This window comes from Canis aureus, chromosome 1, assembly GCF_053574225.1.
Source record: "Canis aureus isolate CA01 chromosome 1, VMU_Caureus_v.1.0, whole genome shotgun sequence".
NCBI classification, from domain to species: domain Eukaryota; kingdom Metazoa; phylum Chordata; class Mammalia; order Carnivora; family Canidae; genus Canis; species Canis aureus.
In genome coordinates, this window is record NC_135611.1 from 93,013,062 (window position 1) to 93,038,394 (window position 25,333).

The 25,333-nt window shown below is 41.2% G+C and overlaps 1 protein-coding gene across 31 annotated transcripts in view; it reads right to left on the reverse strand.

Moving 5' to 3' along the window:
* Positions 1 to 25,333, reverse strand: part of GLIS3 (GLIS family zinc finger 3) — a 548,443-nt gene that overhangs the window by 53,514 nt on the left and 469,596 nt on the right. For 29 of the 31 annotated variants that reach the window (XM_077908856.1, XM_077908825.1, XM_077908770.1 and 26 more), the window contains one exon: positions 11,841 to 11,985. In XM_077908856.1, coding sequence (XP_077764982.1) covers positions 11,841 to 11,985 — 145 coding nt within the window. Of the gene's footprint in view, positions 1 to 11,840; positions 11,986 to 25,333 lie in introns of those variants that run through there. The other 2 variants (XM_077909004.1, XR_013385993.1) reach the window with 2 other exon arrangements.

Sequence of the window (25,333 nt, forward strand, 5' to 3'; positions counted from 1 at the left end):
TGTGGATTATCCAGAAGTACTGATAAGAGGATAATGAAACAATCCCTTCTCAACCGGCTCGGGTGGCTGTCAGAATAAAATGACACCATCCGTACATCCTTGACATGCTACCCCAAGCTAATTGATGGCAAACAATGGTAACTGTCACCTGTGCCCTAAGACAAAGCAAACATACTCGTGTCACCTGATGGGAGAGCTACCTGGCAACCGATGAACAAATGTGTTAGAAAGACGTTCTATTAAGGTAAGAGAGGGTACATCTCTGAAGAACATGCCTATTAACTTTGAGCTTAAGAGCACTGCTGTTCACTGGGGAACAGAAATAAATAAGGTAAAATGAGAATTTATTGATGTCTGGACAGTTACATGAATATTCAGGTTCTCTTACAAATAGATATTCCCACATGAGCTCCAAACTTCCATGTAGGCTGCCCAATTACATTTCCACATCATGCAGCTGGATTTACAGCCAGGGAAGAAGTTATTAGTATTTGGAAGAGGCCACATGCTTGCATGCTTTTCTGGAATACACTATGATACAACTAGCAGATAATGGCTGATGTCATCCACGTAGATGCCAAAGGTTAGCATCAAACATTCTGAAATACCAGGTGTAATTAACTGCCTGTAGGAAAAAGCCCCTGAAACATTTGCATTTCAGAATAAAGATATTTTGTTACAAGTAGAATGGCATCATCTGGAAGCTCTCTCAACTTCTCTGGGGCCAAGAATTCAGGCAGCCCCTCTCCGGTCTTTCCAGACAATGCATGACTTATCTCACCTCAAATCTCATACCTTATTTTTTCTTCCCTTCACCTCCTAACCCACTTATTCACTCACAGTTGGTTCCAAAGCAAGTCAGTAAAATAATACGAACAAAGTGTCCCTTGTCGGAAACCGAGTACTACCACTGTGTGTTGCATTATCCCCCATTCTGAACAGGGTAGGAGAGCAGAAAGATGAATGATGGTGCAGGGATGGACAACCATTCCTGGAAGTTCTTATAGAAATGTACCTCATCCCCATTTTTGGAATAAAGTCTGATTTGGCCACAAAAACCAGTTTTAGTAAAAATACTGGGTTCTCTGGATCACCATATTCATCCGTTAGCTACTTCCTACCTGTATACCGGTGATTGGTGATTACAAAAGACGTTTCCTCCCTTTCAGATGCTACCAAGACAACCCCACCTGCTCTACTTCCATGTGATTTCTTCTTCTTCTTTTTTTTTTCTTTTAAGTAGGCTCCTCGCCCAACATGGGGCTTGAACTCATGACTGAGGGATGGAGAGCTTCATGCTCTACCCACTGAGCCAACCAGGTGACCCTGCCATGCGATTTCTGAAATCATTTCACAGAGAAGCCTTCTTGGCAACAGATTTGGAACCCATAGAGCCAATCCAAATTTAATGCAATATTCTTCTAGCCAACTCAACAGCTGACTTACCAACTCTGAGCTCTCTCAAGAGACCTCTCCCTTTTCCCTTGCTGAGTAAAATGGAGTCACAATAGCCCTTTTGGGGAATTGTGCTATAGCGGGAAACCAAAGTCTGCAGTGACCTCTAACTCTGAGCAAAGCTGCACAGATGGTGAAGGCGGTCTTGTGACTCCAGAGAATCCCCTTCCCCTCTTTCTATATTTTCCTCACAAAGTGGATGCTTTTCCTACTCTGCCTTCAGGTGCTCAGTGTTACTTCCTACTTTCCTCTCAGGAAGACAGACTCTGATAAGTCATTCACATGTTATCACAAATCATGCCTATTTATAACCTTTCTTAAGGAGTTCGAAAGATTTTCTCTACCTGTGAGATTGAAGGTTCGTCCTTCTGTTATATGAATTTCAAGCATCCTTATTGTTGGGTAGAAAGTATATTTTAGCATTTCCTTCCTAAGCTCAATCTTTTAAAATTTTCCTTTTCTTCTGGGCATGTGTTTGTCTGCAAGAAGCCCAAATCTTAGAAAACATAATCTTTGATATACAAGGATTTAAGCCTCTTCTCTTTTTAGGAAAATATAGACCTTAGTAGAATTAAACTGTGACTGCTCTCTGTGCTATCCCTGTCAGTCCTGGGCTCATCATAACCAGAACTAAGTCCTGCCAGTTTTCTGGCAGCTTCTTCCTAAGGGGCAACCATATCAATGAGGGCTTATCTCCCACCATGGCACAACGCTGCCTCTGGGGACACCTGCTTACAATGTGAAGACTTCAACAGTGGTAATTCCAGTTGAGAGTCACTACATTTGGACTTCCATCAATTACGTGAGAGAGGACAAGAGTGGTGGGCCACAGGCAGTGTAAGTGGTCTGGATCCCTTCAACTGAAATAGCTCTGCTGTGGCCTGTCTCAAATACTAGGCCTCATAAAAATCTTTGTGAACCCATGGGCTAGAAGACTACTGAGGTATTTGCTAAATCTAAAAACCCATGGTGACCAAAGAACCTATATGTATTGGCAGACTTGTATTTTTTTTAAGATTTTTTTTTTTTTTTTTTTGGATTAGGGGCAAAAGGAGAGGAGAGGCAGAATCTCAAGCAGAATCCCTGCCTAGCACGGAGCCCGACACAGGGCTCAATCCCAAACCCCAAGATCATGACCCGAGCCGAAATCAAGAATTGGATGCTCAACTGACTGAGCCGCCCAGGCATCCCTGTATTGCCAGACTGTTAAAACAAAATGTTATCAAACACATGGAAGCTACAAGCTTCCTTGGTTTCACCTTGCAGTTAATCAATGTCCCAGATATAGGTAAAAAGCAGCAGTTGGCAAACCTGTTCTGTAAAGGGCCAGAAACTAAATATTTTAGGCATTGCTAGCAAGAGGCAATGTCCTCAATTCTTTGAGCCACTGTTCTCACCTAAAAGCTAACAGTCTTTTTTACATTTTACATGTAAAAATCTTAAGAACATCCTTTGTTCTCAGGCCATGCAAAAACAAGAGGCAGGCAGGCCACATGCAGCCCATGGTTTAATAAGTTATCTGTTACAAGTGAACTACTAAGAACCATCTATGGAAATACGGAGCCATCTATGGACTATGGAAATATTTCTGAGTTGTAGAAACTACATTTGAGGTAAGCAAAGAGTCAAGAATAGTTTTCTAGACACCTTAGAGTATATTTTGAGATAAATCTTATAACCTGGAGAGCCTACCTATGAGATGATGTCAGGAGGGAAAGGCTATGCCCCAACAGGGCCAACACGGTGAGGGTGTAAACTGTATTGGCTGAGGCCATGAATCCTACTTTTCTCCCTTCCTCTCCCTACCTCATCCTTATCAATTCTCTGCTGACTAAACTCTTTTTTCACCCAAACACCTTGGCACTCTGTATGACCAGCATGTGTGTACTCCTCCTCTTCATGGCAACAATAACAAACTGTAAATCTAAGTTACAGATCTGAAAATGGGTCTTAGAATAGGGGAGTTCTGAGTTTGCATCTTTGACTTGAATGTTTCTCAGAAGGAACAGTTCATTTCAGGATAGTGATTTTTGACCTCGAAGGGTCAGCACCCAGCACTAAAATGAATGGCAAGAAGGGGTTCCAGGATCCATCACAAACATGGACTTGGTAATTGGGGTAATTCTCTAAACATTTAAGCAAAGAGTAAAGAACAGAGAAAGGAGCACTGACTGAGCATCTGCCAGTTGCAAACTCTTTTGTGTGACCTCCCTTAATTCCCCTATCAGTCTTCAAGTGCCGCTATTCTCCCCACCGATTTATAAAGGAAGACAAATAACCTCCCCAGAGTGGAGAGCCAGGACTGGAGCTCAGATCTAGCTCCACGTCCTTCCTGTCATTGCACACTATCTCTAAAAAGCAAAAACAAACAGAAAACATGCTAGTTTTGAATTTAAAAAACCACTCCTTATAAGACACAGTTTGACATTGTGATTTTAGGGGCACTACCACCCCCTAAAGGTGATGGGCTTCTGATTCCAATTTGTTTTTCTTTAGAGACCTACAGGACATTCCCTTGACTTAAAAATGCTAGATGAACTACTAATATGCTGACCAAATACCCCATTCGTTCAGGCTTCCATAATTTCCCTATTTCTTAAATGAGCATGATGGATAATTTTAGGCACCTGTTCCCTCTCTGCTTCACAAAACTGTTCCATACATTTTCCTAGTATTTGGATAAAAGCAACAACTATAACCAATAGATGATGAACACTTGCTAAGTGCTAAGGACTATCGCAAGCGCTCTATGTCATTTAATCCAGCAACTGGCCTCAGTGAGAGAGAAATGAAATTGAGTTGGAGAAGCAGCAACAATCCCACTTATTAATGTTCCACTTGGGCACAGACTGGCTACACTGATGGTCAGAGGTATTGTATAAAACACAGCCAACCCCCCCCAAAAAAAAACAAAAACAAAAAAACAAACCACAGCCAATAATATAAACTTAGGAAAGAGAATACTAAATATTGCCCATCCTTATGTTTGTACAGGTATGACCCCAAACTGCTTCAGTAATTCACAACTATGGACCTTAGATCATTACTTTACGAACCATACCACATCTTCAAGGGCAGCTGACACATTACAGTTTTTCAGAAAAGGAGACAAACATCCCCGTGGGTCAGTCTGAGGAGCAAGTTCCTATGCGCGCTGATCAGAGTTTTCCTTTTCTCTGCATAGTGAACAGACAGTTCACTTTCTGCAGCCCCCCCTCCCCATCCAGAAGGTAGAAATAGGGCTTTCATAGAATCCCCAGGGGATGGCTGCAGTGAAGATGATAAATCCACAATCCCTTGGAGTGTGAGTAGGTGTTAACAGAGCTGCTGCACAGAGCAGAAGCCACACATGAGCAGCTAGCCTCACTGAGAGAGACCAGGGCTGGAGATGAAGAGTAAGCCAAGGAAGCAATTAGAAATAGCAGAGCCGGGATCTCTGGGTGGTGCAGCGGTTTGGCGCCTGCCTTTGGCCCAGGGCGTGATCCTGGAGACCCGGGATCGAATCCCACATCAGGCTCCCGGTGCATGAAGCCTGCTTCTCCCTCTGCCTGTGTCTCTGCCTCTCTCTCTCTGTGACTATCATAAATAAATAAAAATTAAAAAAAAAAAAAGAAATAGCAGAGCCTCGACACTTACTAGGAAAACCAAGTTAAGATGCTAAGGAGGGGGGCATCTGGGTGGCTCAGTCGGTGAAGCATCTGCCTTTGGCTCAGCTTATGATCTCAGGGTCCTGGGATGGAGCCCCACATCAGGATTCCTGCTCAGTGCAGAGTCTGCTTCTCCCTCTCCCTCTACTGCTCCCCCTGCCTGTGCTCTCGCTCGCTTGCTCTCTCTCAAATAAATAAAAATCTTAAAAAGAAAAAAGATGCTGAGGAGAAAGCTGAACTTGTGTAGAGCCAGTACCAGCTGTTAGGGTGGCCTTGATGCTGTGAGCCATGGCCAGGGCACCTGACGGGGCAGACCGCTCTCTGGTGGTACCAAGGAAGATATAATAAAAGCCAGTCTTCGATCACATGGACCAAGTCATCTCCACAACATCCTCTTTATTCAGTGCCTGCAAGATGCTTTCTTCTTATTTTTAGCAGTAAAACACGACAGGTAATAGTCCAGCTAATTCAGTAATGTCCTTCACTTTCAGGCAGGTTCTACGCTATTCACCTCTATCTTCAGTGCTAAGACAAGTGTCAAAAAAAAAAAAAAAAAAGAACTTTCACTGTGTGCGCGACAAGCACCCTAAAAATGCCCAATTTCCTTTTCCCTTTATTTTTCACATGAAAGAGACACACCTATCTACTTCACCCTCTCCGTGGAAGAGAAATTCAGTTGAGGCAGAAGGTCAGGACCTTGAACTCAGAAGTTTGCCCCATAACTTCCTAATTGCAAAACTATTAGCTCCTCATTCCAGAAATCCTATCCTGGATTCCCTGGCTTGCCATCTGTTTCCCAAGACCGGCTTGTGGGTACACATTGAAGTAAATTCAACCTTTCTTTCTCACACCCGTTTGAATGACAGCAGAATAACATAAAATGAGAACAGCAGAAATAACAGTATAAAGACAACCAAGACTTAGCTCCATGGGAATAAAGCTACAACTAACTCGGCTTCACTACTTTCCTCTCCTCTACGAGGTGTGGAACTATTTTTGCTCAACCACAAAAAATATTTTTACAGCAAAAACCTGTACATATTATAAAACTGAATAATTCAGCTTAATCTTGCATGAAAAACTAACACGAATACAAGAGAGTAAGTGGATATGGGAAATTGAAGCACCAAATTAAGCAGCTTGCAAACATATAAAGTCATTAACATTAGCTGCATACATACAAATGTGCCCTGGCTGGCTGGGAATCAGAATTTTAATTTTCTTCAGTTGGATAGTTACAAGATCTCACTCTTAATCAAAATATGAGTAATGCCATTATAACAGTGGTAGGGGATGATGAGCTTAATATCCATTGATAGGTTTTCTGTAATGAGAAACAGAAATATATACTACAGGGTAATTTTTCCCCCACTATTTGATTCTGTTTTATTATCTTTGTAAGTATTTAATTATAAGTACCAGAGCAACATGATTCTATTTATCATCGTAAATATATGGCATAGCGGCTATAACATTAAATTGTCTTTTGTGGACAGATTTCCATCACATGGTTTTCATGTGTAAATTTTGCTTCAATTTTCCAATTACAATTTTTTTAAATGTCACCTTAATTGAGGTATAACTGACATATAAGATAGTAAGATATTTCCAAGTGTACATCGTGGTGATTTGATATACTGTCTACACATTGAGAAAGGTTCTCTCCACCTTGCCCCATTTAACTAAATACAGGCAGTTCTCATTGTAACTCCCACCTGTCAAAACTGAGATCATGTTTTGCTAGAACATTCCCACATTTTTTGATCCAGAGCAGTAGTTTTCAAAGTGTATTTCCTAGACCAGCAGCACCCAGTGTCGCTTGAGAATTTGTTAAAAATCCCTGGCAGAAATTCAAATTCTTGGGACTAACTCAGATGTACTGAATCAGAAATTCTGGGAGTGGGGCTCAGCAATCTGTATTATCACAGTTTTTCCAGGTGATCTGATGCACACGAATGGATTGGCTCAGGGCCGGGGAAGGCAAATTCTGTAGGCTAAAGCTATCAATACCTGCAATGGAGAAGAGTGGAGCTTGCTCCTGCCCTTATTCATTCTTTCTTTCTTTCTTTCTTTCTTTCTTTCTTTCTTTCTTTCTTTCTTTCTTTCTTTCTTTCTTTCTTTCTTTTTTAAAGATTCTATTTATTTTTGAGAGAGAGAGAGAGAGAGAGTGCAATAACAGGGGGAAGAACAGAGAGAGAGAGGGACAAGCAGACTCCACTCTATGCAGGAAGCGTGACTCAGGGCTCCATCCTAGGACCCTGAGATCATGATCTGAGCTGAAACCAATAGTCAGACACTTAACTAACTGAGCCACCCCAGCATCCCCCACTGCCAATTTTCTAATCCAACTTGGTGGATGAACCACAGATGTAAGGGATGTAAAGAACAATACAAGATTCTGACAAACAGTTCGGGGCAATGTCAGAAGAGACATGGGAAAGACGCTGCCAATGCTTCCCTGTAAATCAATTCTGTAAGCCCAGCGTCTACCTCCTTCTGGCTACCATCAGTTCCAAGTCCCTTGGAATTTCTGACCCTTTTTCACCTCTGGTGAATTCTAAGCAAACCACTGCTTTTGAAGATCATGTATAATCTAATGCATTTTTTATAATGCTCTATGCCTGCTATTATATAGATCATGCTGTTTGATCTTCATAATTCTACAAAGTTTAATTTACTGGGAAATTTGTATGTCAATTTAGAACCTTCTGATAAAGTCCCCAAGTTAACCACTGTTTGAGAGTTGACTGTATGAGGCACTTTTAAAAAAATTTAATTTCAATTTGCTAACATATAGTATAACACCCAGTGTGCATGAGGCACTTTTATGTAAAATTAATTCTAACCCCTACAACTCTGCAAGCTGCCCCAAGATAGCAATATATTCAACTTATGAATATAGAAAATGTATTAAAACATATACCATAAATGACTTTAAAATGCAACATTAACTATTTCATGATGTTAAATCTTGCATGGATTTAATATGGTGCTATTTATTACAAAATATGATGCTATTGTGAGAGAGAATGCTTCATTTCCCAGTAATGAGGGTGAAGCAAGAGAATGACAATATATGACTTCAAAAATTCCTACCCTAAAAGAAGTCTTCGTTGTCTTTCTACAATTCCCTATAATCTCTGAGCATCGCACTTCTATTTCCTCCTGGAAAATCTGACATAACATTCTAAATTAAAACAATCGAATAGAACTTGCAAGTTTCTAAAACATGACATTATTTTATAACTCAAAAGAAGTGGTACCAATAAAATTCCCCCATTCTTGCATTATTTCCTTGTTCTAAGTGCATCAGCTTCTCACTCAATGGGTGGTTTCTGGGGCCTCGGACATCTCAACTACACTGGCCTCTGTGATACATTCATGGCTGAGGCCATTTGCAAAGATCATGGTTTACTGAGTCTGTGGTGTGGTTTGGTTTGAAGGGAGCCTTAAGTTTTCTGACCACCTGTGGGACAGATGGTCTTCCATCAGCATTCTTTGTTAGTGAATAGATTCTCACAGTATTGCACACTCACTAATTGTATGCCCATCCGCTTCATGTGTTCATCGAGGAAGCTGACAAGACCTTCACGGGCATGAAGCCTCCAAGGTGGCATTCACACCTTGATCTACTGGTCATGAAATACTTCTCCCTCCGATTATGAGATAAACCACCTAAATTTATAGGCTAATCTGGAGCATTATCCAGATATCTAAGGTCCAGAACTCCTGAACAAAAGGGCAGAAAATGCAAGTGAGCCGTCCTTGAGAACTGCTCATCATTGTCCTGGCTTTTCCATTAGGTCACAAAATTGTTCTCAAAATAGCTCAGGATTGGGTCTGGGGAGCCCTGGGATTTTCAGAATAGTAGGCAAGTAAATACCTCAATTTAAAGTAGTCCTCAGCGTGGCCTCGAGTGATGTTTTAGCTGCTTGAACCTGAAGCACTATTTCCTTCCACAGAAATAAAAGTCTTTTCTGGCAACTCTTTCCAATCAAATTCTGTCTCATCAGCTGAAAACTATCTCAAGAAGGGAAGCCAGCATATTCAGAGACCTGTAAGATTTGGATGTGTCAGAACCGCCACCCTGCCTGTTCTTCCTAATGTTCTCAAACTATGCCTCTCTTGGAATCTCACAAATTGTTGTTTATTAATCTGCTAAAAAATTTCCATTTCAAAACCGTGACTTCTTCAAACTCCTCCTCCTTCTCAATCGTGGGCTTCTAAAGAATCCTGGTGCCCGTTTCTAACCTGCTTCTGGTCCTACATCCATATGTACTCACCAGGTTTCCATCAAAATATTTTTATGATGAATCCACTGGCTAACACTTCGAAGTGTAAGTGCTTGACAATCATTAAACAAATATTTTCTCAACTTTGTGTGGCAGAACGTAAAAGGAATGGTTCCAAGTACTTTTACCATTTAGCCAAGTCTTAATCTTTGTCAAATTGCCTGAACACTTCAGAGTTTACATTTAACTAATTGATGAACAGCTTCATTTTCCTTTGGCATTTTTCACTGTTTGGCTTCTTTCCATAGATATTTAGTACAGGTTTGAAACTGGTATAAACATGCACTCCTGGCCTATGCATTTCTAGAACTTTAGCAGGAAGGTTTGAAATTTGTTTTATAGTTTTTCCTTCTATTTTGTTCTGTCCTGGGTTTTGTGGTGTATTCAGCAAAACAGAAGACCTAATCAATTTTTCAAAAAGGCAAGAACAAAGAAAGTAAAATAGGACCCGAGGGAGATGAGAATGAAGAAAGAAGTTAAGGAGTATACACTTTCACACTTATGCTCTGACTCAAGAAATAAAATTCGAAGAATACAATTCAACAGCGTGACCACCTGCCTGTTTCAAATGTTTTCAAAGTCACAGAAAATTCAAGTCAATGTGAAGATGTTCTGTTGACACTGTGACAACTTAGGATCCTTGCCCCATGGCAGCTCGCCTGCCACAGCTGGAGGTTCAGAGTAAGAGCCCATAATTGTTTGGAAGACCAAATACAGAAAAGTGTCATAAACAAAAAAAGGGGATCTGTCTGGAGTGACAGAGCTGGTTCAACATAAACCTCTTAAATAGCCTTAACAACACTACCAGACATACGAAACACACACCAAGACAAATGTGACTCCTAGGTTTTGAGAGTGAGCCATACACTATATGCGGCACACAGCTAAGGTACTAATGTTTTCCACAGATAGAGATATCATGGCCTCCCAAACCCATTTCCAAGTGTAGATGTAGTAAGTCTAGCCCATTACCCAAAACCACTTATATTAGACGTTGGGCCGCTTTTCAATAGATTCTGGTTAGTTTTGACTCTTAACTTCCGGGTACCAGGTCTTCAGTAAGATCATGGATTTCTGGACAGAAGAACCAGGGAAATGCTGTATAGGCTGTTGTAAGCTGATTGTTAATGTGCTAGAATAAATGTTCATATATCAAATATTTGGCAAATCAAGCAGACATATGTGCAAACAAAAGCGAGTCACGCTTTTTCATGTATATATCTAATACACAATATTTATGTGAGTTGATAACATTGTGCTTTGGTATGTTTCATGTGTGAATATGTACCTGTACCTGAAGCTTCTGAAAGATTTGGTCTGCCTTGCAGATCTCCTGGGGTCTCAAAAGGCAGAGGCTTTGTTGTCTCTAAGAGAAAGTACCCAAAGCAACTGATAAAGGGCCCCCACTGATGGGACAACATTAAGGGTGTCTTGAGAACAGACCCCCTCAAAATATTTGCTTAATGCTCTTTCCCCTGCATTTGGATCAGCTGAGAACTGTCGAGTTAAAGAAGTTATACAAGCACGGCTTTTCCTATTCTAGTGTTATGCACCAGTGAGTTCTTAATTCTTTATGGCTTATTAGTACTTTTAAAAAGAAAAAAAAAAACCAGTTTGCTGCCAAAACCTGGCTCTGGAATCAGATAGGGGTGGCAGTGGGACTTGCAATCACCAGATAATAGAAAATCTCCATTGTCTGGTGTGTAGAGCTGGTGGGACTTTTGCTTTCATATTCATAGCATGACAATAAGAGCTTTCCATATGTGAGGATGACAACCAACTATGTTTGCACAAGTACATAATCATTACAGAGAAGGGAAAATGCACAAAAATCCAGGCTAACAAAGTAAATGAAAAAAAAAAACTTCCTTATTGCATATTAATCCTTTCCTATTCTTCATTACATATATGAAAGTTCCCAACTGGAGAGTCACCTATTCTTAAAACCCAGGCGGAAGGACGCTGGTCTTAGATTGCCCTTCCATCCCCCCCACCCCAGTGGCTGACAAACCATTCTGAAAAGGTGGCTTACTGATTTGAGATTTTTCTTAGAGACCTGGGGTTTCCTTTTGAAATGCAAACATGACAATGACTGTTCCATTAAGAAATCCACACGCAGCCTGTTACTTGCGTAAGGGGGAAACATTTCCTTTGGGTCTAAATCAAGTTAATAAATTTAAGATATCTGAGAGAGCGGGTGCACTGGACTTTTGGCAGAAGTCCAGAACTAAGATAGTTAATCCATTATTTTACTGTGTTTCTTTATGAGAAAAAACAGTTCGCTGCCAACTCAGCTCAGGAGTCAGATGGGAAGTGTGGAGGGAGCAAGTTATAGCTCATCGAGAAAGTAAACATGATCTTAGGAGAAGTCTGCTCATGTGAGTTCCCTTCAACCAGAGCAAGGGGCCTAGAGGAGGACAGTGGACGTGGCCTCTGCTGTTGTTACCTGGGTAGAGGTCAGGCCCCGGCCCGGGGGAGCGCCCCACCGCCCCATCAGCAGCAGCATCACGTGGGGAGGTGGCCGACTGCAGGGGCTGCACGCTGAGGCAGTCTGTGAGCAGGTCAGGATGGAGCTCTGCACTGGACCGCAACTAAGAAAAGGAGAAAACAGACGATACATGAGAAAGGAAAGCTGTCCCTTGGAGTACTTCCCTGGGGAAAGACATCATGCCCTAAGGTTCCATGCAATTCAATTCACAAGTATTTACTAAGCAACAACTGGTGGGTCAGGCATTGGGCTTAACAGAGAGTCAATAAGATGGTGATTTCTCCAATCCTGGTAACACCTGGCAGGTGATTCCAGAAAAAGGAGCTCAAGGCAGATTTGACTTTGGGCTTTGATGTTTCTACTTCTGGGAACCCAGCTTCCTATTATACTTCCTTTTATTTGCTCTATATCTTATCAGAACTTGTAGTGATAACAAAAACAAACTCAAGTACATTTGGTCCAGATTGGAAGGTGCTTTTAAAATACAGAGATACGATCAGGAAAGTATCTTGGAGATAACAGAAATATCCATTGTGATCTGGTGCCTATAGATTGTACATGAGGGGAAAATAATACATAGGTTAAACTTTTAAATATTATGGAGCATGATTAAAAGCAAAATGTGTCATTAGCAGTCAAAAAAAACCCAACAGTAAGTTTCTTGAAAAAAAAAACAACCCAACTTAATTTAGATCTTCATCTTATCACAATAAGAAAATAATTCTTTATGTTAGCTACATATAAAAAAAATCAAGCTCCAAAAATGTAAGAATAAAGAATACACAAAAAGTTATCTGATCTCCTTATGAAAAAGAATTCTGAGTGGAATTTGAATGGGGAAAGATCACAATGGGAGGTTTACAGAAAAGTACATAAAGCTTCTGCTTCTTACACAATACCTTAAAAATACAGAACATTATTTGTGGCAGATACAGCAAATAGTTAGCATCTTCAGTGTTTACAGAGAACATATGAATTGATTTTGCTTTTCTCAAGACAAAACTAAGCCTTTATACAGGGCTGCAGTATACTGACTCACCTGACAAGTATTTATGGAGCGTCAGATGCTCCTCTGGGCTCTAGGAATACGCGGTTGTACAGAACTTCTAGCCTAGAGGGGAAGCAGACAGGGAATACCTCCAACACTCGGTGTCAGCGATGGCTAATACTGTGGGGAAGAGGGATGCAGAGAAGAGAGATGGTGCGAACAGGACAGAAAGTGACCTCAGACAGAGGGCCTGGGGAAGCCTCTTGGAGTGGGCTCTGAAAAGAGCCTGGAAATGGCTGTTCTGTTCATTAGAACCAGGAAACGGCCTGCCAGATCACTGAGGCTCTTATACATTCTCTAGTCCAGAAATTACCTACTGACAGAGGTGGGACTGCCTCACTGTACCACCCTCAATGTGAAGAATAACATTTTAAAAAGGAGAAATGGAAAAATGAGAATAAACGATGTTCAGCACACTTGTGAGGAAATGTAATATCAAAACTTTTTTTAAAACTTATCAAACTAACAAAACCTTTAAGGAAAAAAAAATGGTGGTAGTCAAGGTGCAGTGAGAGAGGCATTCATACAAGTTTCTGGTGGGAATATACGCGGCCACAAACTTTCTAGAATGTATCTGGAATACTTTCTCAAGATCAATAACTGAAGTCACCTGATCTGAGAATCTGTCTTAAGGAAATGGCCAGAGAGGTGAAGGAAGATTTGTACCTGATGTTCTAATAATACAGATCCATAATTAGGGAATGTTAAATGTCCCCAACTAGGGCTAATAAATGATCTTAAATCAATTTGATGGAATATTATGCAACCGTTAAACTGAAGTCCATGAAGATAAAAGCAGAACACAAAATGATTATTATGTAAAACAGACAAAATACTGTAAGAATGTATTATAAAATCCAATATTAAAACTGATTTTTCCCCCAGCTGCAATATTATTAATTCATTTTCTCTGGGTTTGTTTTTTTTAAATCCGTTCCTCTGCCTTCCAAATCTTCTACATCTCAATGATGCATTGGAGCTGGCTTACACCAATCTCAGAGTGCAGTTTGTGTGTATCATTCCCAAATTTTCCATGCAATGAATGTCTAAATGAAAGCTTGAAATTGGTCATGATGAGAATATTTACATCATGGAAATTGGCAAATGCTACAAACTGGGCCTTTTTCTGTGGAGAGCCAGAAGTTAACTGCTAGTAGCACACTATGAACTGTGTGACTTTAACTGTGACCCATACCTTCATCAGAAAGAAAATAAGAAACACCTACAAAACATCGTTAAGTTACTACTCTGTAACTTTAGCATTTCTTGGACCTCAACAAGCTTCGTAAAGCAGCGAATATATATCCAGATCTTAGTCCAAGAATATGAAAATGGCATAGTGACCCTAAGTATAGAGAAAAGGCATTTAACACATATAGTGAACCAGACATAATTATATTATAATCTCCTCAGCTTTGCGACATTGCAATCTCTGACCAAGACTGTCTGAATTAATGGACCCTCTCAGGGCTTTTGGAAGGTATGTTTGTTATTTTGGTACTAACCTAACACATGCCGCGTAAGAAAAACTGGAAAAAAATCAAGGCTTAGAATGAGTTCTGGTGATCACTTTTAATTTATTTTCATCGTTACAATGTGATCTGGGGCCCATATGTTCTACCAAGCTTAGACATGAATGTCTCTCTGCTTTCTATTACTCTAGGGTTTTACAGTTATCAGTACCGATGTGGTCTTTCCAAGGAATTTTATGGCCACGGACACTCCCAGAGTCAAAGACAGGCAAACTCTTCTTAGCTTCAACAAATATTCATGGTTCCTAAGAGTGTGATTCCAAACAACTTTGTGGGGAGTGTTAATTTGGTTTTCTCTGGGATTAGGCATGGTTCTAGAAAGCGCTTCTTAAATCAAACAAGCCTTGAGGAACTTATGCATAACTTCCAAAGGCAGGCCATATGCAGAGAAATGCGTAATAATGTGTAAGTTTAGTATTATCCTCTCCCTCCCAGATTATTAGACCAAGAAAGGGCCTTCCAGATCATTTAAGGCTCTTAAACATTCTCCTGTCCAGGAATTATCTAAAAGGGTGAGGCAGAAGGATATAGCAGGATCTCCTGAGAGAGATGTCCTTCCATATAATAGTTTCATACTGGGAGTAAGAAACCCAACTATTTATATAAAACAAATTACATAATGTATGTTTCAACATCCTCTTAGCTGCTAGGAATGTAAAGAAGATGGAAAGAAATTTTCCAATGGGGGATGATCTCTAACTATGGTTCTCCAATCTGGGCATGCATCAGAATCACCTGTGGGCACTGCTGCAGAGCTGCTAACTCACTAGGTCTGGGGTGTATTTTTAACAAGTTCCAGGTGATGATGACGCTGTTGGTCTAGGGACACTTTCAGAGCCACTGGTCTCTACGAATCCTGATGAGGAGGGCTGAGATCTTTCTGGTTATGGGAATAGGAAATGAATTGTAGAAATAAGAAATTGTAAAAACCAAATTGTCTTTAAGACATGAACCTCACGTAACCAGGTCTTATTATGTCTCCTTTCAGATCTCATAACAAGAAATGGTTACGTGAGATTTGTGTCTTAAAAACAATTTGGATTTCTGTCTTCTTTCAGGGGAATAAAAAGAGTTTGAAAATTTTTTCAATGCCATCTAATCACTCACCCTTAGGAGATAGAAAAGAATTTGCCCTTTATGAAAACATTATTGGTCTTTACAGAAAGAAGTGACATTTGAACCCACTAATCATCAATTCATCTATTTTAAAGGGCTGGCTGCTGTGTCACACAACGCCAGGGACCCTGACATACATGCATGGTGAATGGTGCCCCTGGAGTGTTCAATTCTGCTGCCCTAACCAAACCCCATTAGTTCCAGAGTAGCACTGCCTTTCTTTATCCTCATTCATTCACTGAAAAAATATTTCTTGGGCCTCAACCATATGCCAGGCACTGTTCTAGTGGCTTGACATACATCAGCCATCAGAGCAGATTAAGATTCACTCTGAGAAGCTCACATTCTAGGGGCAGTGAACAGCAAACAATCTAACCAGATAAGCAAATTTCACAGAAGGCGGTCATTGCTATAGAAAATAGAGAAAGAGAAAGGGTAGCTGGACTAGGAATGCTGGGGAGAACCGTGGCCTTATTGGAAAGATATATTCGAGTGAAGATTAGAAGGAGTTGGGGGAATTAGCTAAGTGTATATCAAGGAGAAGAGGGTTCTAGAAGGAGGGAAGTACATAGAGCACTGTCTAGCTATCCACAAACATTCCATTTATCATGGCTGCTCACTCCTCCTGCGGGAATGGCCTTTCTTCTGCCAATGTTGCTTCTCCAAGACCCAGTTTTTGGCTTGCCTCCTGAGTGAAACCCTTTCTGACCAGGCTGGCCCAATCTGTGGTGTAGGGACTGCTGCAGAATCTGCTTTCAGCAATCCTGTGATTGGACCTGTGTTTGGGGCTTTGTTTCTTGTTTGGAGTTTTGTTTGTTTGTTTGTTTGTTTATTTATTTATTTATTTATTTATTTATTTATTTATTTATTTATTTATGATAGTCACAGAGAGAGAGAGAGAGAGAGAGGCAGAGGCACAGGCAGAGGGAGAAGCAGACTCCATGCACCGGGAGCCCGACGTGGGATTCGATCCTGGGTCTCCAGGATCGCGCCCTGGGCCAAAGGCAGGCGCCAAACTGCTGCGCCACCCAGGGATCCCCTTGTTTGGAGTTTTGTCTGCACAACTGTTATCAAGCCCATGAGGACCTGGCTGACCAAATGCTCTCTGAACTTTCCAAACTCCGCAGCCTCTGGCAGGGTGGGGCCAGCGTGGGGGTAAACCACTCAGCACCCAGATTAGTAAGAATGAGACACAACGCTTTACCTGATGGAGTTTACAATCTCTAGGGTATGTGGATGTGTCGAAAAACTACAATGTAGCCATGTTTTAATTACCCCTGCTGATGGAGATTTTGAAAAAATACAGATTGGAACTAGCTGAAAGGCCGCTGCTGTTCTTCCCAGATCCCCTCCGATCCCTTCCGTTAGCTCCAACACCCTCGCCCAGCCTTGGTGTGCCCATCCCCTGGCTTCTGGATCCTTGATGGCCAATGGCAGGCAGACTACTCCCCACATCAAACACACATGAACCACTAACTTGTGCTCCTTGGTCTCTAAGCAGGACAAGCTCTGAGATGTGCATCATGCTCCAAACCCTCTACGGGGTCCCTCCTGTCTAGCTTCTTCCTCTCCCCTCATTCCTCTCCCAGATCTCACTTCTTCATCTTGGCAGTGAACTTCAACTTGAGACGATTCTGATTGTCAGGAAGTATGACAACATATGGAGTCCCGAACTAGCTCTTGGCAATTTTTAGGGCTACAAGCATCCCTCTGTCAATGAACATTGAACGGCTTGTGGACATGCCAGGAAGAAAGGAGACATCTCTGAGTCTCCAACACCAATACGTGAGTCTTGGGACTGTTAATGATCCGGGTCTTCAAGGATCTGTTTCAGGGCTTAGTTTCTCAGCCTGTCCAGGTGCAAGTAAACAAATTGGCTCCTTAGCTTCTGTACAATCTCCCATTATAAAATAGTTGTTCCAAATGATAGTTTTTTCAACGTTGATAATGAAATCACCCATCAAGGCTCGACAAGGTTCCTACATTTGGAAACTTGAGATGCTTTCCCAACAATGCAGGGATTTTTCCTAATATATAAAAACAAGGCACCGTCAATTGTGATTTGTATTTGTTTTTTGTTCAAGACTATTCTGTTAATGTTTATAAGCTCTCGAAACAAGAGACGGAAACTCTACTCCCGTCATTTTCTCATTTCAGATATGATTGAATAATCGTCCAAGATTAAGTGAGTCAAGTGGAAATAATTAGAGAAGGGAAAAAGGCCCAGATTCTTCAATTTTCAGTTCCATTACATTTTCTTCCAAGAGCAAAGGCATTCTGTTAGTCTGAAGTGAGACATACTTCCAAAGAAAACGAGGCACAATCAAAAAGCCTTTTGTTTTTCCTTTCTCCAATGAGCAGAGTCTATCTGGGCTGTGAATGTTTATGCTCCACCTTATAGGGATTTCTTTGTTCTCCAGAAATCAAATGCCACCAAAATATGTTTCTGAAGAAACTCAGCCAGAAGGAAAGACAAGTAGGATTTTTTTTTTTCCAGAGGGTTAAGGTTTTTAGTACCAGAACATTCTCATCAAGCATTCTCCATGACACTTTGAGCAATGTGGATCTTGGGGAATTGACTCATTGCCGAAAGCCTTAAAAATAATTACAATGAATTAACCTATTCTATTAATTACAATTAATTTATAGTTGAATCTAAAAATTCTCTCTCTAGGGGATTCCTCAGCACTGACATTTACGAAGTGGCTTTGGCATATCATAGGTAATTAATCTCCAACAATCTGCTATCAAATTCATTTCCTTCGGGAGTGACCAATTTACAAAAAGGAAAAGAAATGATAATGAAGACTTAGAAAAATAGAACTGGAAGAAACCTCTTTGGGAATGAACATAAGGTACTGGCCAATTTGGCACTTGAATTCCTGTAATAGGGGATAGCAATGACTCCAAAAGCCAAAAATTTTACCCATAGCCGATTAATGAACATGCCAAAATATTTGAGTAGATGCACATGCTGGGGTGTATCTAGTAAGAGACATGAAACTTTCATTCTAGTATAATAGATACTACAAAACTGCTGGTATTCAGTCAAATACGGTGATTGAGGGGAATGTTCACACAAGCAGAATTCCAAATTAAAAAGGAATTAGAGTCCAGTCTTCCTATGTGCCACTCTATGGCAGGGCTACCCAACAGAACCTTCTTACCTGATGGAAGTTCTGCTCTGTACCAATCAGCAGCCACTAGTCACATGTGATTAATAGTACTTGAAATGTGGCTAGTGCCACCGAGGAACCTAATTTTAATGTTATTTAATTGAATTTTAATTAATTTAAATTTAAATGTGTGGTGTTGAACTGCCTGGTGTTACTATATATCCTGGCGGCAGCTTAGCCTTTGTTTAAATGCCTTTGACAACTTATTTCCCTACAATTTGGTGCCCACCATTGTTAAATTTGTCGATTGTTAGAGAGTTCTGCCCCAAGCTGAGCTCTGATCTGCCTGCCCATGATTTCCATGCTCCGGGGCTTCTCTCTCCCTTCCTCCTGCAGACCACGTAGAGTAACTCTGATCACGGTCTACTTTATGGCTCTCGTAATATTTGAGAAGTCTCAAAATGCTGTGGTATCACAGAATTTCAGCCCTGACAGGGGCCGTGGTTTAGTTTGTCAGCGCTTCCCTACAACAGTTTTTCTGTCCAGGCTGAACATCTATGGATTTTATACAGAGAATAGAATAGTTAAGCAAGAGGAGTTTGGGTGTTTTAGTTTAACAGGCTGTGGTTCGGTGACTGCATGATCCTGGGCAGGTATATTCACTGGCCTGAGTGTAGCTTCCCTTCTGTAAAATCAGGATCATAGAACTAAGCTATCTTGGTTGTTCTGAGAAATACCAGAGATTTAGAAAGCACTCAGTAATGCCTGACACACAGAAGTCACTTACCCAAAGTGTCAGACCCAGCTCTCTCATTTAGTGTATTATTTCACATGCCCCTCCAATTGCGCTCGACCTCACTAGATGTGCAAATGTGTAAATGATATCCTAAGTAATGATGGACCAAACTAGCATATGACCAGGAGAAACACATCCCTTGTTCTCAACTCTCTACTTCTATTGATGCAGCCTGAAAGAACCCAGAGCTTTTTAAAATCCATGTTAACATTTTTTCTTTTCTTCTTTCTTTTTCTTTCTTTCTTTCTTTCTTTCTTTCTTTCTTTCTTTCTTTCTTTCTTTCTCTTTCTTTCTTTCTTTCTTTCTCTCTCTCTCTTTCTTTCTTTCTTTCTTTCTTTCTTTCTTTCTTTCTTTCTTTCTTTCTTTCTTTCTTTCTTCTCTTTCTTTCTTTCTTTCATTACTGAGCCATTACCATGTGTCCAAAACTCCGTGAGGCCTAGGAGATAAAGCAATGTACAAGATAACTTTGTTCCATGTCCTTGTGGAGTTGAAAGGGTGGCTCAGATAAAACTCACCATTAAGGAAACTCCTGAGGTCTTTTTTCACGTGGGAAGCTCTGTATTTCTGATGGCCCTTTATATTCAGAAGCTAACTCTTTTTTTCTTTTTTCTTTTCTTTTCTTTTCTTTTTTTTCTTTTCTTTTCTTTTTATGATTTATTTGTTTATTTATTCATGATAGACAGAGAGAGAGAGAGAGAGAGAGGCAGAGACACAGGAGGAGGGAGAAGCAGGCTCCATGCCGGGAGCCTGACGCGGGACTCGATCCCGGGACTCCAGGATTGCGCCCTGGGCCAAAGGCAGGCGCTAAATTGCTGAGCCACCCAGGGACCCCCTTTTTTTCTTTTAAAAGATTTTTATTTATTTATTTGACCAAGAGAGAGACAGAGCACAAGCAGGATGAGCAGCCGGCAGAGGCAGAGGGAGAGCAGGTTCCCGCTGAGCAGGAAGCCCAACACTGGTCTATCCCAGGACCTGAGCTGAAGGCAGAGGTGTAACCGATGGAGCCCCCCAGAAGCTAACTCATTCAAGCTGTTGTCATTGGGCAGTACAGAATACCTGGGCTGCATATCATTTGACCCTATCACTCAGCTGGCTACTTTATTTCCCTCTTCAGTGCCACTTGCAAATTTGATCAAAATATTCTCTGGCACCAGAGGTGATGTTCAATCTCTGCCAGAGAGTGAGTTCCCTCCATAAAACAGCACAATCTGACATTAAGCCGTTAACAACCACTTAAACACCAGTTTATCCGTGATACAGATCATGAAAGATAAGCGTGTAGGCTCTGGACCCAGGATATCTGGATTTCAGCTTTCATGTCCTTACTTATGAAATGCTGGACAATGAACTAGTTGTTAACATCTCTTTAGCTCAGTTTTCTCGTGGATAATGCCCCCTAATTTCCAAGACTGCTGTTAGTGGTAGAGAACATGAGATAACATGAGATAAGTATTTCACTAATGCATGGTGTACAGCATTAGATAAATGTCAACTACCATTTCTACCATTACTTTTTTTTCATTAATATTCACTGTGGAAGCTCTGTAATACTGTAGAATATGTATTTTGATTTTCTTTTTCTCCTATCTGTTAAGTATTTCTATCAACTTCTTCCTTTTGCATACCATAGTGTGGCAATATGACAAAGGAAAAAGAATGAGAACTTTGGGGGCAAGTGGATCAAACTCAAATTCACAGATTCAAATTTCAGTTCTGCCACTTACTAATAGGTGGCCTTTGGCACAATTTTTAACCTGGAAAAGCTTCAGTAGCATCCTCTACAGCATGGGGGTAATAACAACAACTCTATGGAGTTATTACAATACTACGTGAGGGGACCTGAGAAAAGTGGCTTGTTTGGTGAATTTTCTTTTTCCCAGTAGAAACGATTATGGTTGTTAGAAGGGATACCTGTTAGAACCCCCTGGGGCCTTGTTTATCCTCAGAAGACAGAGTCTGGGGCCAAACGGTATCTGGATCAAGATGTTAGCATAGTTTTTGCACATGAGTATCACCCTGAAAATATTCTATCTCAGAAGAATGTAGCTAGCTCTCATTCTCTTAGAAAAGTCCAAAATATATTAGGAATTAAAGCCAACCACAAAACATTTTAAAAACACTTGGGGGATGCTAGTACTTCATTTCCATGTCCCACTTACCCCAGTTACTATCTAGCATCCTGGACAGAATTGGGGTTGAATTTTGAGAGGATGTTGAAATCAGAAAGGCATGCAGCTTTGGATTTTCTGTATTGCTACATTTGTTAAAAACACCATTTTCTCCCTAAGTCAATAGTATTCTAAAACTAACACCAAGACTCCTACGGGTTTTTGTTTTGTTTTTGTTTTTTTTTGTTTTCCTGAGTGAAAAACAATACACCAATGGCCACAGCCAAAGGTAGAGTCAAACTACATCTGGAGGAGCATCGCAAAAGCAGAACATGAAATTGAAGGGTGGACTGCATGTTTTAGACAGTTAGAGAAATATTAATAAGGCATTCCATGTTGCCACAGAAAAACATCCTCCTTCACCCTCTGGGGTGGGATATGATGGTTGTGAAGACTCAAGGCACAGTGAAGGGCTGATTTCTATCACAGCTTCATGAATCCCTCCTGACTGTGGCTCAGTGTGCTAATGTGACCACACACATTCTAGCCCATCCAGTCAAGTGTAGCATTTTTCTTTCTATTCAAGTATTCTCAAAGTTTAATTAAAGCAGCCAGCTATCTAGCAATTACTTCCCCTGTCCATCTTACCAGATCCTTATTGTCTCCCTTTGAACTGATTTCTGACTGCAGCCCAGCCTGTGCTGTAGTGTAGCAAATGTGGGGAGACACTCACAGCAGAACTCATTTTTCCCCTCCCTTTCATTTAATTAAAACGGATTGTCTGAAAAAGATTTAAGGCTGATTTTAACACGCACAAGTGTTTGGACAATTTTTAAAATGCCTCCTTGTAGAAGTTGAAGGCCAGCATTTCAATGGAGAGCACTTGCTCTCTGCTCTCCCATGCACCCCATGCCCAGGCTCTGAGCTCAGTTTAATTTCTCCAAAGCACACTGCTGACAAGACCACTTCCCCAACAAGGCCACTTCCCCACCTGCAAAGCCCTCTAGTGATTCTCCACCAAGCATCAACCACAGCCTCAGCTCCTGGCCACCTACCAGGCTGGCATGTCACCACGTGTGGCCACGTGGACCATGCCTCCAAGCCACACAGAGCTCAGACACCCTCCTCCATACTGCTCGTTCACGTCTCTTGCTGCACTTCTGGCCACCAGACTTCTGCACTCAGAGTCCTCTTTCCTCCAGGCTCTGCATATCTGCAACACATTCTACACACTTTCTCAGGCCCCATTCAATGTCACCTCTTCCCTGAAGTTCCCCAAAGTCACTCCTTCCTTTTAAGCTGGCAATGGCAATTTCTTATCACCCTGAGGGGACTTGTGGTTTTCTATGCTGTATAGTACTTATTTATAAATTCTGTGTGTGTGTGTGTGTGTGTGTGTGTGTGTGTGTCACAGAAGACAAAAAAGCTCCTTGTAAACAGAAACCATGTCTGTTTGATCATATAAGCTAAAACAGTGCTTCTTTTCACATGAAAGGTCCTCCATAAATGTTTGGGGAAATGCGTGAACAGTGAATGAATAAAAAATGAATCAATAGTTGCTAAGGACTCATTAATCCATGCTTATCCTTAAGAGCAGCCCCCAAAGACAGATAAAATCACGTCTTCACGCAATATGAGAGGAAGAGGAGAGAGGCAGTGTAAGCACGCCGAGATCATCTACTAACAATAAGATAGGAGCTAGCCAAGTGAAATCTCAACAGAAGTTTAAAAAATGGACACTTGGGAAGTTTATTTCCTTATAATACTCAGTCTCTGTTCATGCCAAGTCTCACTAGATAATACTATTCATATTTATATATTGCCTCTTGGAATGTGCAAATGAGCAATCCTTCCAATAGGAAATGCTAATTTGTTACATTTATATTTCCTATCTCTCATTCATCTGGAAGGGCTGGGAACACATCCAATTTTCTACCTTGCTTTTAAAGATTCAATGTCTAACATATATTTGGTAAGCAGAACACAGAAATTTTGAGACAAGTGGTCCCAAAATGGCACCCTCTCGCCCCCTTTGTGACAACCTACATGGCCAAGACAAGAACTTCTATCCTCTGACACCTGGTGACCAGATGACCAGCTGTGAGGCCAGTTCCCCCATCACTGCTTCACACAGCCTGATATTCCCCAGAGCCTTCTTCCCCCTGGGGTAATGCCACCACTGTAAGAGCTTGCCTGTGGTGCTATTTCTGTCAATTCAGAGAAGCATTTATGAAAGTAATTGCCCTCTCTAGTCGGAGGACTGTATCTCTGCCTCAGGGTGATATATGAATCATATGATCTTTGGATCCTTGGGTGAAATGAAGCCCTTCTCTTTAGTCAATCAGAAGGAGGCCTGGTTCAGAGAAGTTTTTTTGGGTGAAGCTCAGTACAGCAACTGGACTCCTTTGGAGACTTCCTATAGTCTCCACAACCTCTGCCAAAGCGATTTCCATGTTCAGAATCTATGGTTCTTCCTTTGGACACAGATAATACTTTATTTTTCTTAACATCCACTCCCTGCAATGAACTCCAATCTCCTCTCAAAAAGTCAACCCTGTCCCGGAAATCCAGACTAGAAAGCCAAAAGTCCAAGGGAAGCATGGGAGGATGATGAGCATGGCCTGCACAAGTCACATCTCAGGTACTCTGTCCTAGACGACATTAGTCCTGCTGGTTCTGATCAAATGGGGAGAAAGAACACCAGCTCAAGACGAGGAAGCAGAAACAGGTGTTGCCAATGTTGCACCCTGTCTTTAGTTGAGAGTGTGATGCTATTCCTCTTCCCTAGATGTCCTGCCATCTGCAGGCCTTACCATGTATACTTCTGTTCTCAAGGTCTAGGAGGAACTTCAAACTCAGTGGTCACTGTGTCTAACTCCATCCTCATATGCTCTAGACCTCCTGTCACTTGTCTATCTTCATTATTAGCGCCCCCTTGGGAAGATGCTATTCTTGGAAGTAATTTCACATTCTGACACTGCAGGAAGCTAGCCCAAGTTGTAGTTACTTCAGATCTCTGCAAACAGCCCTGTGTGCCGGTAACTTTCAGTCCACTAGAACTAAATTTATCAAAGAAATACTCATATATATGCTGAGGGAAGGAAAAGTGCCATAAAAAACATGTCTTCCTGTCACCCCCAATAATCCTCCCAAGTAGAACCGGATGAACAGATGTGCTGTAGAGGCCAACAACCAACATTTTAAGCCAGTGTTGGGAGGCATCGCTTTGGTCTGATTTGAAAGAAAGAAAATTAGGAATTTTATTTTCAATAAATTAACAAGTCAGTGGTAGTCCATGTAAAAGAAAATCTTAGAAACAAAAAGTGGAGACATTCAGAAATAATACTTACCTATCCTTCTGAGAATTTTTATTTTACTGTTCACAGAAACTAAAGCCTGGGCTGTTCAGCAGAAATCCAAGAGTCTGTCGACGATGGCAAGCACACGTCCTTGTAATCAATCAAACATCAAGGGAAGGTAGTATACGAGATACTGGTGACTTCATTTTTCCCCTGAGTATTTCTAAGATCAAAAGAATATCTCTATTTGACTAACTAGACACCCCTTGGTCCTCAACCTCCCCCTGGGGACTAAGCCAATCCCTTGGTCTCTCATGGCATGACTATGGGCTAAAATGATGCAACAGGAAGAGCAAACAGGGCTGTGCCCCTGGGCCAACCCTCTAATCAGTTTCAAAGTATGTTTTGTTGGTTCTCATTGATGCCACTCAAAGGA